Source organism: Chelmon rostratus, chromosome 11, assembly GCF_017976325.1.
Source record: "Chelmon rostratus isolate fCheRos1 chromosome 11, fCheRos1.pri, whole genome shotgun sequence".
Taxonomy (NCBI): Eukaryota; Metazoa; Chordata; class Actinopteri; order Chaetodontiformes; family Chaetodontidae; genus Chelmon; species Chelmon rostratus.
Genome location: NC_055668.1, coordinates 2,605,881 through 2,620,207, shown reverse-complemented (window position 1 = coordinate 2,620,207; position 14,327 = coordinate 2,605,881). Strand labels below are relative to the sequence as shown.

Here is a 14,327-nt window from a genome sequence, read left to right as displayed (position 1 = left end):
TTGATGCTGCTGGGGATCTGAATGGTTAGGCTCTTGATGATGAAACAGTAACGATAGTGTGAAAAAGAAGAAGAAATGTCTGCCACTAATGTCTGTTAGTTTGTATTTGAATATTTGAACAGACAGCTGATGTCCTGTCATCATGTCTGGGCTATCTGTGTCTGTGTGATTCACTGTAATCTGTCATTTCTGTCATCAGCCTTTCTGAAAAAGTGACAGTCGTTCCTGGCATTTACTGGGCACACTCTCACATAATTATACACAACACAACTTCATGTAAAAACTACAGGTCCCATTCAGTTTCACCAGGACAGCAGCTGTCACTGTAACTGGTTCCTCTGTTGTTCAGGATGTTCAACCATGATCTCCTCTTATGGTATTGCACTGGGCGAGTGGGAAGACCACAAACAACTCTCAAGCAAACGATATTGGTGGATCTTTTCAAACTTCTCTCTCATCCGGACATATAGAGTAAACCACATGACAACGTTGAGCAAGGTTATGGCCCAAAGTTGGACGATGAGTCGCCACTACTCGATATGTTTGCAGTCTACGTTCTAAATATTGTTGAATCTGTTCCCTGAGATCAAACAGCTGAGATTATGTAAAGACAGACACATTTTTCAGCATCAAATAGTCGCAATCGTCACACTTAAAAACAGAAAACCACTTGCACTGAGTGCCCTTTCACTGTTCGTTTAAGAGTCAAGAAAGCACGTGACTCTCCAGGTATTCAACAGTTTCATTACTTTTTGTACAGTAACTGCAGCAACAATTTAAGGCATGATGAACACATACAGTGTTATGCAAATACAAAAAGATGCTCATTTACATACCAATACTTCCCTGCCTTTACATATAAGTGGATTTAACAAAGAAAATGATTGTGGTTGTCATTTCTTTTCCCAAATCCATAGTAGAAAAGAGAGAAGTTAGACTGGAGGACATGATCAACACCTTTAGCCTCGACAAGGTGTGATCTCTGAGAACAAGAGGCTGTGTCAAACCCATCTCCAAGGCAGATACTGGTATTTTAGCAAACATCAGGTCTCAGGTCAGTGTCAGTGATAGGATGGACAAATAGTTTAGAATGCAATATGGTTAAATCATATTGTACATATGATCATGATTGTCCCTTAATATGAATGATTAAACAGTTAGAACCCTGTTCTCTGTGTCCTATTTAAGTGTCAAAACACTGTTTGAGTTTTGACTCCAACCACAACACATCTGTGGTTGGAACACTGAATATCTTTTCTGTTTTGTTTCAAATTTGCTTTTCCTCCGTGCCAGGGACAGTTGTGGCTGGGGGCATGTTTTCAGGTCGTCCATCTGTTTGTCTGCACATGTGTCCGTCCTTCCCGATTTCTCAGGAATGCCTTGAGGAAACTTCTCCGAATTTGGATGCAGATTGGTGAGACCCAGTGTTCGTGGACAGCATATACTGTATATATTTATGAGGAAATACTCCACTAAAACATACACAACAAACCAACAGACCTTTTCCACATCTGACACTTCAGCTCGTCGTAACGAGGGAACCACAGGTGTAAGTAATCACAAAATGAGGGCTCAGAGCAGTAACACACAGGAAGCTGAAAGGTAGCCAAGAAACGGTGACACCTCCCCCACTCAGCTGCCGGTGGGTAGATCCATTGAACTGTCAATCAAAATGCAGTTTACTGCTGCTTCGACTGTTGTTGCTATTTTGGCTCCTGATACAAATCATTGCAGAAGCTGCAAGTGAGTGTAAAATAAATGTAAATACCATTAATGAGGATTATGCAACTAAATATAACAATTTCTTAAGAAATTCTCCATGCATTTTTTTCTTGGTTGATAGCTATGAATGTGGCCAGCATTAACAAATACGTTACGTAGCAACTGCCTCTCACTTTGTGCAGGCCAGCAGGCAGGATAACTTATTTCTTTACGGTTATTTAGCGAAATCATATTAAATGTGGTAAAGTGAAGGGATATCCCAGACCTGGGAGAGACGTAGCTGGAGACAGAATTTGGTTTACCGCTATTATTTTGTACTGATGGATAAAAGTCCAGCAGCAGCTGATTTCAGCGTTCAGCGTCATACATTAAAAACATCTGTCTCCAGTTTTGTCTCCACTCAGCAGTCTTTTAGCAGGCAGGTCGCCCATGCTGTGTTTTTCTTGGTGTTTTTATCGTGTCTGTCGGCTTCAATCTGGTCAGTCTCTGTGTCCTCTAGTCTCTTGTGCCTTAATATTGCTTCTCCCGTCAGTCCAGCGTTGTTCTTTACTTTTCCTGTCTTTTTTGCTGGGGACATCATTCTCCAGCCAAGTGTTTTGTCCTCTCCAAACAAATTAAAAGTAATGTCCGGAAAATGCTCCATATTTTGCTACTTAAACCAGCTGGCGATTTGTTATTGAGCACGGTACATTAAGGGATTGCCCCTTTAGTTAATGACTGTTTGAATTCCAGAGCAGATGGTCATCAGTCAAGAAATAAACACCGCTGAATTTTGGCGATTGACCAATCAGAATCAAGTATTTAAGAGTTCTCCTTTTGTTCTAAGGAGAAATAAACCCCTCCCTCACTGGCTCTGAGAGTGTTTGGGATGTGGGAAAGAGCAGCTGACATCGGACGGTCCAATGACAGTAACTCGAGGTATATGTTTGGTATGCCCCCCCCCACAATGTTAAACTCATTCCTACATCCTTGCTTGTATCCTCAGTGGTGTAGCTGGGACGTGGCCCAGGACCTAGTATATATGTGCGTCATCATCGCTGGACATCTCATCGCCAAAACTTTGCACTTGGCCCTTGAAGAGAGCATCTGCTACAGCCTGTGCGTTAAAGTGCATGAATCTTATGAGCACCTTATCTTTATATTGTCATTGTTCCTGTTCATCAAGGGTATCGGGGGCTTGTGGTCAGTTTAAAGCTGTCAAGACTAAACTGGCATCTCTCAAAGTGTCCATAGGCCGAAACAACAGTCAAACACTGTTTCTCTGTTTGAGCATACCTGATCATTCTGTGTCCCTGAGTCTTCTGGACCACGGTGCTGCAGCAGGACCTTTCAAGCCCGTAAATGCTAGTGTCAGCTGACACCACAGTGGGCCTGGTAGCACCATAGAAGGAGAGTACGGGTGCAGATGTTGAGGCAGACTTCAGTATCTGGAGGGCAGATTCCACCCATTCCACCTTCACCTTCAGCAGTTCGTAGAGTGGTCATGCTGCTGTAGAGAGTGCTGGGATGGATTTGAGGTTGTGGGAAATTTTTTAATCCCAAGCACTTCTGTGGGTGGGGTCTCACCAAACCAAACATGGACCCCAGCTAGCCTTCAGCTTGAGGCCAGCTGCCTTGCTTACTTTCAGTATTTGCTCCAGATGTCTATAATGGATCTTCTCAGTTTCTCTGTGAACCAGGATGTCATCCACATAGATCTCTGTTCTTTTCAGCCCCTGAAAAGTGTCTTCCATTTCCCGCTGGAAGGTTTCTGGTGCGCTTGATTTTTGCACAGTAGGCCAAGCTATACTTCTATTGCCGGCTGCGCTGTGAGGGTCATGTTCTTTGACTTCTCCAGCACTTTCAACACCATCAGACCGGCACTGCTGGGGGGGGGGGGACACAGGAGTGGATGGACATCTTGCTGCCTGGACCATTGACTGCCTCACTGACCGTCCACAGTACGTGCGAATGCGCAGCTGTGAGTCAGAGGTGGTAGTCTGCAGCACAGGAGCACCCCAGGGCACTATTCTCTCACCTTTCCTCTTCACCATCTACACCTGGAACTTCACCTACAACACGGACAGCTGCCATTTTCAGAAGTTCTCTGATAACTCCGCCATCATGGGCTGTGTGTCAGAGGGGAACGAGCTGGAGTACTGGTCAGTCATTATGGACTTGTGGACTGGTGCGAGCTCAGCCACCTGTGCTTGAACACCAGTAAAACAAAGGAGATGGTGGTTGATTTCAGAAGGAGGACACTGCCACACTCACCAGTGAACATCCAGGGGGAGGACATTGAGACAGTGGACAGTTTCATGTACCTGGGTGTTCACCTTAACAATAAACTGGACTGGTCCCACAACACCGAAGCCCCGTACAAGAGGGGCCAGAGTCACCTCCACCTTCTGAGGAGACTAAGGTCCTTCGGAGTGTGCAGACCCCTGCTCAGGACTTTTTATGACTCTGTGGTAGCCTCTGCTATCCTCTACGCTGTTTTCTGCTGGGCCTTGGGCAGCACAGAGCGGGACAGGAAAAGACTGAACAAGCTGGTCAGGAGGGCCAGCTCTGTCCTGGGCTGCCCACTGGACTCTGTGGAGAAGTTGGGTGAGGGGAGGCTGTTGACCGAGCTCACAGCCTGAAGCTTGGAGCAGGCATTGGTTAGCCAACATCACACACCCAAGCAAAATCTTTAATATTCTGCCCTATGATAAAACACACTCATGCCGCTATAAGAATGAATAAAAAATATAAACTTTCCCCTAAGATACCATTAAATACAAAGCTTGACAGGGCACAACAGAGTCTTTAAACCTCTCCTCTCTATAAAACACAGCCTGCGACATTCAGAAAGTCTTAAAAATCTGTGAGTAGCTTTTATTTCCTGGTACCCGGACAGAAGAAGAAGAAGAAGAAGAAGAAGAAGACACCTGTCGCTGTGACTCCAAAGTAATGGTAATAGATGGGACGTGTTCAAAAAAGCAGCGAGTGCTAGCCAGCGCTCAGCATTAAATTAGCTCTAGTGGCGCTAACTTAAGTTTACTGTGTGGGACTTCACTTCTCATCAAACGTCACTTTGGTGTAAACATGCTAAAAAGGCTTCATTTTGAGGCTCGACAGCAGCAGTAGATGTCACTGCTGGCCAGGGGACTGAGGGTTTGTGTAGGGGCTAGGGCTAAACTTAAAGCCACTGAGGGGCTGCATGATCGGGCTCATGAGGATAACTGATTTGCTTGCTGTAATGCTCCTGTGTAGTGTTTATGAATTAAAAGTCCCACTTCTGTTTCTTTGTTTTGTGGTATTTTATTTGCTCACCCTTACGGTTCGTTTCCATGACTGGTGGACACAACTCTAAACGATGAACTTTGATACAATCCGATGCAACAATACAGTGCGTTGTCCCTCCTGGCACAGCGGCCAAAAACTATATTGCTCCTCTATCCAGCAACACCTATCACCTTGATTCCTACCCATACAGGATAATGTCCCCCCAAGCATAGTGACACCTACTGGCCCAATTTGTGTCTTAAAATGGCTCCTGCACACAACCTTTCAAGCACATTTTCTATTGAGCTGATGAACAGATTGCCCCTTTGGTTTATGACTGTTGCTATGGCTTCCCTAGCAACGTAGTACCTGAGCAGGGTACCTCTCAAGAAATAAACACAGCTGAATTTTGGCGACTGACCAATCAGAATTGAGTATTTAAGAGCGCCGTGTTCTAAGGAGAAATAAATCCCGACATACATAGAACATAGAAGCCCTGACATTATCCCTTACATATTCTACCTGATGGTTGGGTAGAGCAGAGGTCCACAGCAAGTGTCTAACAGGCTACAGAGAAGTGATTGCAGCAAACACAGAGTTGTCTCAACACTCTGAGTGGACAAAATATAGCGTACACTTAAACTGATATTGATTATATTAGGTGGGCCTCCTTCAAGTAACAAAAACACATTTTGCTGCTGACCCCGTGCACAGTGTTACATTGCCCTGTTTCCATGCCAGTACCCCCGTATGCCTCTCCAAACTGGGGCTGTGCCATCTACTGTAGGTGATACACTGACCATTGATACGTACCTCACTTCCAATAATAACTATGCCTTTAACATCGATTGAGAAAATGTCAAAGTAATTATAACCAGTATTTCTATTAAAATGAGACCATCAGCAGAGTGGTGAGTGTGACAGGACTCTGACAGAAGTGTACTTGGTGTCTTGATATAACGAATATATCAAGACAACATGAGCTAAAGGGTGTTTTGAACTCACATTAACTGGGGAACAGGTGGACCTCAGGAATAAAGCATGTCTCTAAAACCCTGTCAGGCCTGGCTCTCCCTGCCACTGAGGTAAAAAAGGCCACTATATGAGAATTTACAGTATCGATGATTTATTAAATAAAAGATAGTATGAACAGCAGTTGCCAAAATGTAAAAAACAAAACAAAACATGTGGGTTCTGTTCTTAATAGGAGGATTTAGAGTACATTCCTCATACTTTTCTTCAGCAGCGCAAATGTGTTGACTTCCTTGCAGTTCAGCCAGAACAGTTAGGCCGGACCTGTTTTAGTCTGTCTTTAGTTTATACTTACGTAACTATATCAATGCAAACAACGACCATAGACCTGCCCAACAAATCTTCCTGGATTTTAAACAAACAACAGTTTCTTAACATACCTCACAAATACAATACCAACTTGCACACCGAGGTCTGGCGATAATACCACAGACAGTATCATGGACATACAGTAGATAGAAATGAGACGTTTAATGGCTGACACATGAATTAAGACAGATTTGTATAAATAAACCAGCAAAGCGTACTTGTTGCTCAGCATCCTCCTACTGCCTACAAAGTGTTTTTGACACATCTCTCTACTGAATAAGGCTGTTGGCTAAAAAAATATCTCTCACACAATGCGCTGGCAACCACAGATCAAGAACAACTTTGGTTTGCTCCAGTAAAACCGCTAAAAGGACACTGAACAGTGAAGACTGCACGCAGGACATCCACATGGAAATATCTTGGCTGTTTTTTTTTCTTCTGTGTTCCTTGTTTTGTACAACAAAATAGATCCTCTGAAGGGTTAACCTGCATGGCTGCTGTCCTGTTAATCATAATCGTCATATTCTGGATCCATGTTTTCACCCTGGTAGTACGTCCCCTGTGTGGAGTAGGACCTTGTCTTCATTGAACAGTTGGTGTCCATCAAAATGGCCTGAAAAGACAAATGTTGGAAAGTGTTGTTTTTGTAGGTGTACGTTGAAGTCATTTAATGCAGTTTTGTTTTGTGTCATTAAAGCCACCATGTGTAAAATTCTTAGTGGTACAGTCAGGAAATTAGCTCACTTCAGCAAACGAGTGGAGGTACAGTATGTAATGTACATTGGTTATGTCTGAGTGATTCCTTATCCCCTTAATAAGGTCAAAGACAGACCACCTCCAACAGGTGGAGCATCGCTAGTGAAAACTTAGCAAATGGCAAAATGAGGCCAATGATGATGGAGATGGCTGAAGGAGAAAAATGGCAGATGAGATGAATGGATGGAATACCAACACGATGCAAGGGAGAAGAGTAGTGGTGGACTGATATGGAGATGGAGCGGCAGGATGTGGAGGTTTGATGGCTTCAACTATCATTTTCTGAGGAGTTCAAATAGTGCATGCACAAGACTTCTTTATTATTTTTACCCCAGTATTCATAATAAAATGGTTATATGTGGCTTATATCTCAACTTGTTTGCCGTCACTCGATTATTGTGAAGTTAATTAGGATTAGGTAAAGTTTTTTAATCAGACGTATAATTTTTCTTGATTGAAAAGAGACACAGAAAAGCTCAAGAACAAGAACAGACCAAATTCCTTTCCAAAACACCGGCACTAGGGTTTTACAGAATCATCCAGCATCAGCACTAATGTCTGATGATGAGGCTGGTAAATTTTATTCTAATATTCTATTTGAATTTTTGAATAATATGTATTTCATTTGTTTTTCCATGGTCGACTTTTCCCTTTTTGTGAATGCAGGTTGGGGCGGAAAGGGCCTGCATGGTGTCTGTTCATTTGTTGATGAATTCTGCTAAAATTTGAAACCTTGAAAATGAAATATACATTTTTTTAAATCTCTCTCTAAAATATGAACACAAATACTGGAACATTCATTGCCTGTTAGTGGTGATGGTGTAAGCAGCATATTGTGACTCACTCCAGCTGTTTGCACATATGAAAAACAAAAAAACTCAATATCTCTACTTGTGAAGAGTATGACTTTTGGATTTCGGTTTTCATATTTCTGTGTTTATGTAGGCTTTGGTTGAATGTAAGAGACAGTAAGTGCGTTTTGAATCTTACAATTTTCTCTTCTTGTCCTGGTGGATTCCTGAGGAAGAGGCAAAGAGGAGCAAAGATAATATCCACTATTCCAATTATAGTCATCACCCAGGGGAAGCCAATACTCTCAGCGATGGATCCTCCAATAGATGGGCCTACATGAGTAAAGGACAGATCACATACTGGTTTAGTTTGTTTTGTTGGCTCAGGGCATCAATGCATTTCGGCTCCGTACTGACAAGAAGACACATTGGGAAAAATAACAGGTAACATTACAGGAAATCACCATTCCAAATTTTCTACTTCAACTTCATCACTAGCCTACTTCAAATGCTGTGAATTCTTACATGGAAACAAGTATGATGGTTTCTGTGCAATGATGACAAATTAGCGCTATAACATGCATAACCATCTGTTTCTAGTTGAAGGACCAGTTTGTAGGATTTTATAACATTTAGCTCTGAGGTTATAGATTGCAGCCAACTGAGTACCCCTCCACTCACCCCACCCTTTCCGATCTGAATAAATGCCCAATCTGAGTAGTGGATGCGCACGTTTTTGGGGATTTGAGGACAGTTATCACTACCGATTGGTTAGGCATTAGACCTACGTACATGCACCACTCAGATCGAGTAGTGACAGACCTGCTTCCTATGAACGGCCCATTCTAGCTAGCTAACGAGCTAACAGAAACACAATAATTCATAGTTCCAGATGATTATATATGGGCAGAAATGTGCCACTAGAAACTGAATTGGACTTATTTATATTTGGAATGCTCAACTCGAATAATTGCATTAAAAACTGAATCTGAAGAAGTAGTTTGTAACTGAATTCATTACTCAATTTAATTAATTTGCTCTAAAATTTTATTTGATCCTCATCAAATATTAAACTTTATACTTTGTTGATGAAGAAGAAGGGGTACAGCTCAACAATAGAACTAAGCAAAATTAGAAAGTGTCTTATTTGTACAAAAAGCTTTTATGCAGTTAAATCCTGCGATATACAGGATATCTTGAACAGATACTAAGGTAATGGTTAAGCCTGCAGGCAGTAGCATCAAGTGATGCAAACTATTAGTGTTTTTTATATTCATGATGTGCAGTTAAGAATCAGGCACACAAATGTAAATTAAGAGTTAGCCCCACCAACAAAACACAAAATACAAGACTGGAATGTTTTAAAATATGTACGTGGACGTAGCAGATATAAACGGTAAAAAGAAAAAAACTTCCTAGTAAAGCTGTGCAATGATCAACAATCTATTTCATTATTAGAAAATGTTTTCATTTGCTTTACATCAAAATACACACATAGGCGATGATATATGTGCTAAAAGTTTTTAAAACTGTGCACAATATGCATTAGACAAAATGCTCTTGACATGTTGAGAAAAAAAAGTCACACAATCCTTGGCCTGTGGCCTAGTTGTTCACCAGATTTAATCAAAATCTCTTTTCACATTTTTGAGACATCTTACAAATAAACAAACTGTGAATGCCATGCAGGATGCAGGCCAACTGTCTCCTCCTTAGCAGGATCTGGAAATGGGACAGGTGCAGGTGTTGTAGAGTCAATGGTGACCTGCAGTAGGCCTCTCTCAGAGAGTCCATGAAGGCTGATGCAAATTCTGGGGGAAGGAAGTGTTTAGATCAGTCAGTGATATTATTGTTGACTCAGGTAATAAATAATATTTAGAGAGTAACTGGAACTGCTAACCGTATGATGGCTTCCCCTTGATAGGGTGGACTGCCCAAGCACCTTTGTGGAACCTTGGGTAGCGAACTGCATGATATACCGCACCATCACTGATTTGAGCAAGCTCTCAGCTGCCATTACAGTTGGCTGCTGGGAGAAGCCTGTAGAAAAATGCAGTTCACAGGTTGTACATACTGTATGTGAACAATCCCAGAAGTAGAGACAACATTTGTAAAAGCCATTTTTTCTTGTATTGTGTAGAGTGTTGAGGCAATGCTGCCGCTTGGACTAAAAAGTGCCATTAGCCACTGACAGGACAAATATTCAAATCAATCCCAGCTGATCAGGTACACTAAGTTAAAACTAATGTAGTATAATACAACTGCCCAGCAATAAGTTCTACCTTTTCAGTTCAATTCAATTCAATACGGCTTTATTAAGCTATGAAGGCAATTTGATTGGGGCATAGGTGGAAACAGACATAAGCACAGACAGAGAATGGTAGGCAAAATAGCTGTTTAGGACTATGTTGAGGTGATAGTGCAGCTGGATTTAGAGAAAAATAAATAAAGGTCATGATAAGAATAATATAATCAGAAAAGAATTCTCCTTATTCACCATGCTGATCACTTCTGGTATGAACAATGCTCTGTGCTGGTTGGTAGTGCACTTGGCAAGGCATAGGCTGCACCCAAAAGAGAGCATATGGGTTCCACAGGTACGCAGGTATTTTTTGAAAGGTGGCTTGTTTTGTAAACGTAGCTATGCATTGCGGTCTTTCGTCCACGCTAGGGATGGCAGCTTCGGTTAACTAGATTTGATAGTCTGACACCCTTTAACCGGTAACAAGTGGTTCTAGCAGGAATAGTTTAGCATCATCCACTCTCCTTCTAATATGGTAGCCACGTTGGAAAGGGCCTAGGAGGGCACCAGGACAAGACATGATGTGGGACATGACCAGCTTCTCTAGAACCTTAATGACAATGGGCCTGTGGTCGTTGAGGGAGAAAGTCTCGTCCTTCTTGGAGAAGGGGATGATTGTTGAAGTTTTCCATGGTAGCAGGACCACCCCTTGGCCTAGCGATGATTGATAGAGCTGAAGCAAGACCCTTCAGCACAGTAAAGTTCTTGAGGGTCCTGCCACAGATGCCATCGGGTCCAGCAAGGTCTTATTGGTCGGGGTGGTTTTGATCACTCACCCATCTTCTCTCTGCCTTTGTGTTTACAGCGGCCATATTTTTAATTCTCTGCCACACTGCTCTGTAGTTGCCTTTCAGAAACTTCTGCTTTATCTTATTTATTGGGCCATAAGACATTTCTTGGATTGTCTGCATGTGTGTGGCACAGGTCAGCCATGGTAGCCATGGAGCAGTGATTAAAGTCCTCAAGGATGAATTTGGGGTAATCTGGAAAGATGGCTTTTGGATGAATGTGAACAACTATGTAGAAAGCTGTGTCAGGAGTTGGCAGTTTTGCCTCCCAAATTCCCTGTTGTTTCCTATGTTTTGTCACCCTTGTGTTTCGTGTGTGTCTCTCTGTCTCCCTGTGCATCTTTATCTGTGTCTGTGCTGAGCTGGGTGGAGTCACCTCCTCCCTCCTGCCATCAATTCACCTGCACACCTGAGCATCAGCATCCCTGGATCTGTACATTAACTTTCCCTCTGTTCAATAAACTGTTCCATGTTCTACTTCTGATTCAGCCACCATTATGACAAGCTGGTGGAGTTCACAAGGCAAGTAAAAGAGAGAGCAAGGAATTCAATGTCAGGTTGGCAGATTTTGTTCCCTATTATGACGGTATTGCACCAACTCTTGTTGACATAGATACACACTCCAACACCAGCACCCTGTTCTTAATTTATCCCAGTCCACGTGAAATGGTGTGGTGAATGAGCTCATTTTTACTCACTTTGTCGTCCAGCCAAGCTTCAGTAAAAAACAGTATAGATGCGCTGTGGAGTGAAGTGAGTGGATGTTAAATATCACAGTCTCCTTTTCTACTGTGAATGGATCCTTGTCCATAAGAATTTGTGAAAGACTGCTGGTAGACACAGTATTTCCACCAGCATATTCCACACCAGGTCAACAGCACCTGCTGTGGGATGCAGAGGAAACTCTCTGGACAATGGTGAAATGTTTCCAAAAGGGTTAGGTGGCTAGTTGGATCCCCATCCAAGCAGCGTGTTGGTTCCTACAGGTGGGAGGAACTGCAGTACCACGGCAAACTTGTGGAGATTCATTTTGGCAATCGAACAATTCCAAGCTGAGGGAAGAAGGCCAAAAAGTCCTATTGTCTTTTACATAAAGTCAGCTCCCAAATATAGCAATACACGTAAACCTCTTCATTAAGGTTCCAATGTTTTCTGTTCAAACTGTTTAGAAGGCGATCATTGAGCTTCATGGTACACCTCAGGGAGTGGAGGTTGAGGGAGTGAAATGCCTTTAGGGATGAGGTCTGAAGCTGTGGGGACAACTGCTCAACATCCTTCAGCAGTGCTGTTCTAGTGGCCACAATGACTTCTGATGATTCTGCATGAACACAGATTTTTCTCTGATGTTGCTAGAAATGTCTACATATGCATTTATTACGTGATATACATGATTGTGTGATTACTGCAAAACTGCAGAACTGCCCTTGATTTACTTCAGTGCAATTTTGATGTGTTACATCCCCCTTATAACATGAACACTCACCACCACAATGTTTTATGGTTGGAGTGCACTGCAACCAAAATAAACCAAGCACCAACAAACACCACTGAAGATTGGACCACTGATCATTTCAAGCCAAATACTGTACGCAGAATTCTGTACCTGCATCCACCATGCCGTCTTCATGTCTCAACATGGTTTACCATGTGTTGCCACTTGGCCTCCATCTCACCTGGATCTCCATTGGGTGTGGAAGCTGCAGTCCAGCACAGGTGGTTAATAATGGCTGGCCTGCATGCACAGCTAATGTTAGATAAGAATTAAGCTCCACTAGTGAACGATGGAGAGGTTTGAGGCTACACAGTGAAACACAGTAGAGCACAGGTGAAGAGATGATGATTTCAGTAATGACCGGCAGCATGTGACTGAGCAGCCAGCTCTGGGTCAACAGGCTCTGCAGCACTGTAGTTGCATCTGGCCCTACATCACTACAGTAACTACCTGAAACATGAAAATACATCAAAGGTCCATTAGCTATGCAAACAAAGACACCTAGCTATGCAGCTAGACTTCAGGTCTGTTACTTTAGCACACCAAAGTTACCAACCATGTCAAACGGTGGGTTTTACAAAGCTGTCCCGCTGTGAAACTAATGCTGGTTAATATTAGCTATTATACCTTATCAGCTGGTGAGTTTCAAGGTAGCTACACTGCTTTGCAAAAATAAATACTAACCACATGTTGCTTTTCATTATTGAAGTAATCATGCTGAGTAATCTGGAAGTTAGCAAGTGTAAGAAAACAAGACTTACTCTGCACACATTGTGTTTCTTGTTGAGATGGTCCTGCCGAGGTCAGCAGAACCTGAAGCTGGTGCTGACCTGATGAAGCAGTTGTCTGTTTTGAAGGAACAGCACCGGCTATCAGTCTTACATGGTCCTAGCTTTGGCATCCCATCATGAACTCCATCATCACTGGGAATATAATCCTTCTGTCTAAAATGAGCACTGCACGTGGATGCGTTTTTTGTGACAGGTGCAGCAAGGAAGTCCCAACCTGAACAAAACACACCCAGGCACGGAAGCCTGCACTGGTCCTTGTCCTGTCAGAAAAACCATGGATGTCCTGACAGGCTGGTGTTAAACGCAACCACTTGAAATGCAATATAAAAGTACCGCAGAGACTCACTTACCAGACTCACTGCCACCCACTACTGCACATTGTGCTGAGGCAGTGACTTAACTACAGATGTGGTTAAAAAACATTAAATTGGCCGAAAAGGAGTTCTATGAATCTCCAATTGATTGCTCTTCCCCATTGACTGGAAGTGTGTCTCAGCAAAATGAAATCAATTTGTAAGAACTGAACGTGGAATTGAATTTTCAGTGAGCATCAAATACATTATTAGAGCAAATTAATTCAATTTAATAATATTACACTCAGTTTAAAGATGATTGGAATTCAGTTCCAAACTAATACATTCTATTTAAAATTACGCTATTCAGGTTTAGTTTTTTAATAGCATTATTCAAGCATCTCAAATTCAAAATATAAATAATTCAAATGCAGTTTCCAGTGACACATTGGTCCGCCCAGAATTACACAAAAACATTATGAATATTATATTCCATTAGACTCCTAAATCCTACACACTGGTCCTTTATGTCACGGTTACAACACTTTAACCAAGCCAACAGTACCATTATCTGGAAACATACGTTTCTGAATAGCAACTAGGAATCAGGGTTGTGAAAACAACCATACATCCAGTATGTTATGTTAAACTAAACATCAAAAGCAAAGAAACACAAACAGGAAAAACATATGGTGTGTAGGTTAAACTGAATGAGTAAAAAGTGAGAGCTGGAAAATGCAAAAACACGTATCCTATTTTGTTAATAATTATAATCAATACCAAAGGCCAGTTATATTTCATGCAT

General features: G+C 42.2%; 1 protein-coding gene across 1 annotated transcript in view; it reads right to left on the bottom strand.

The window, feature by feature from the left end:
• Positions 1-6,086: 6,086 nt before the first annotated feature.
• Positions 6,087-14,327, bottom strand: part of slc18a2 (solute carrier family 18 member 2) — a 30,597-nt gene continuing 22,356 nt past the window's right edge. The window contains exons 15-16 of the mRNA XM_041948093.1: positions 8,056-8,189; positions 6,087-6,922 (exon numbers count right to left, since the gene is read on the bottom strand). Coding sequence (XP_041804027.1) covers positions 6,815-6,922; positions 8,056-8,189 — 242 coding nt within the window. The 3' untranslated portion in view covers positions 6,087-6,814. The remainder of the gene's footprint in view (positions 6,923-8,055; positions 8,190-14,327) is intronic.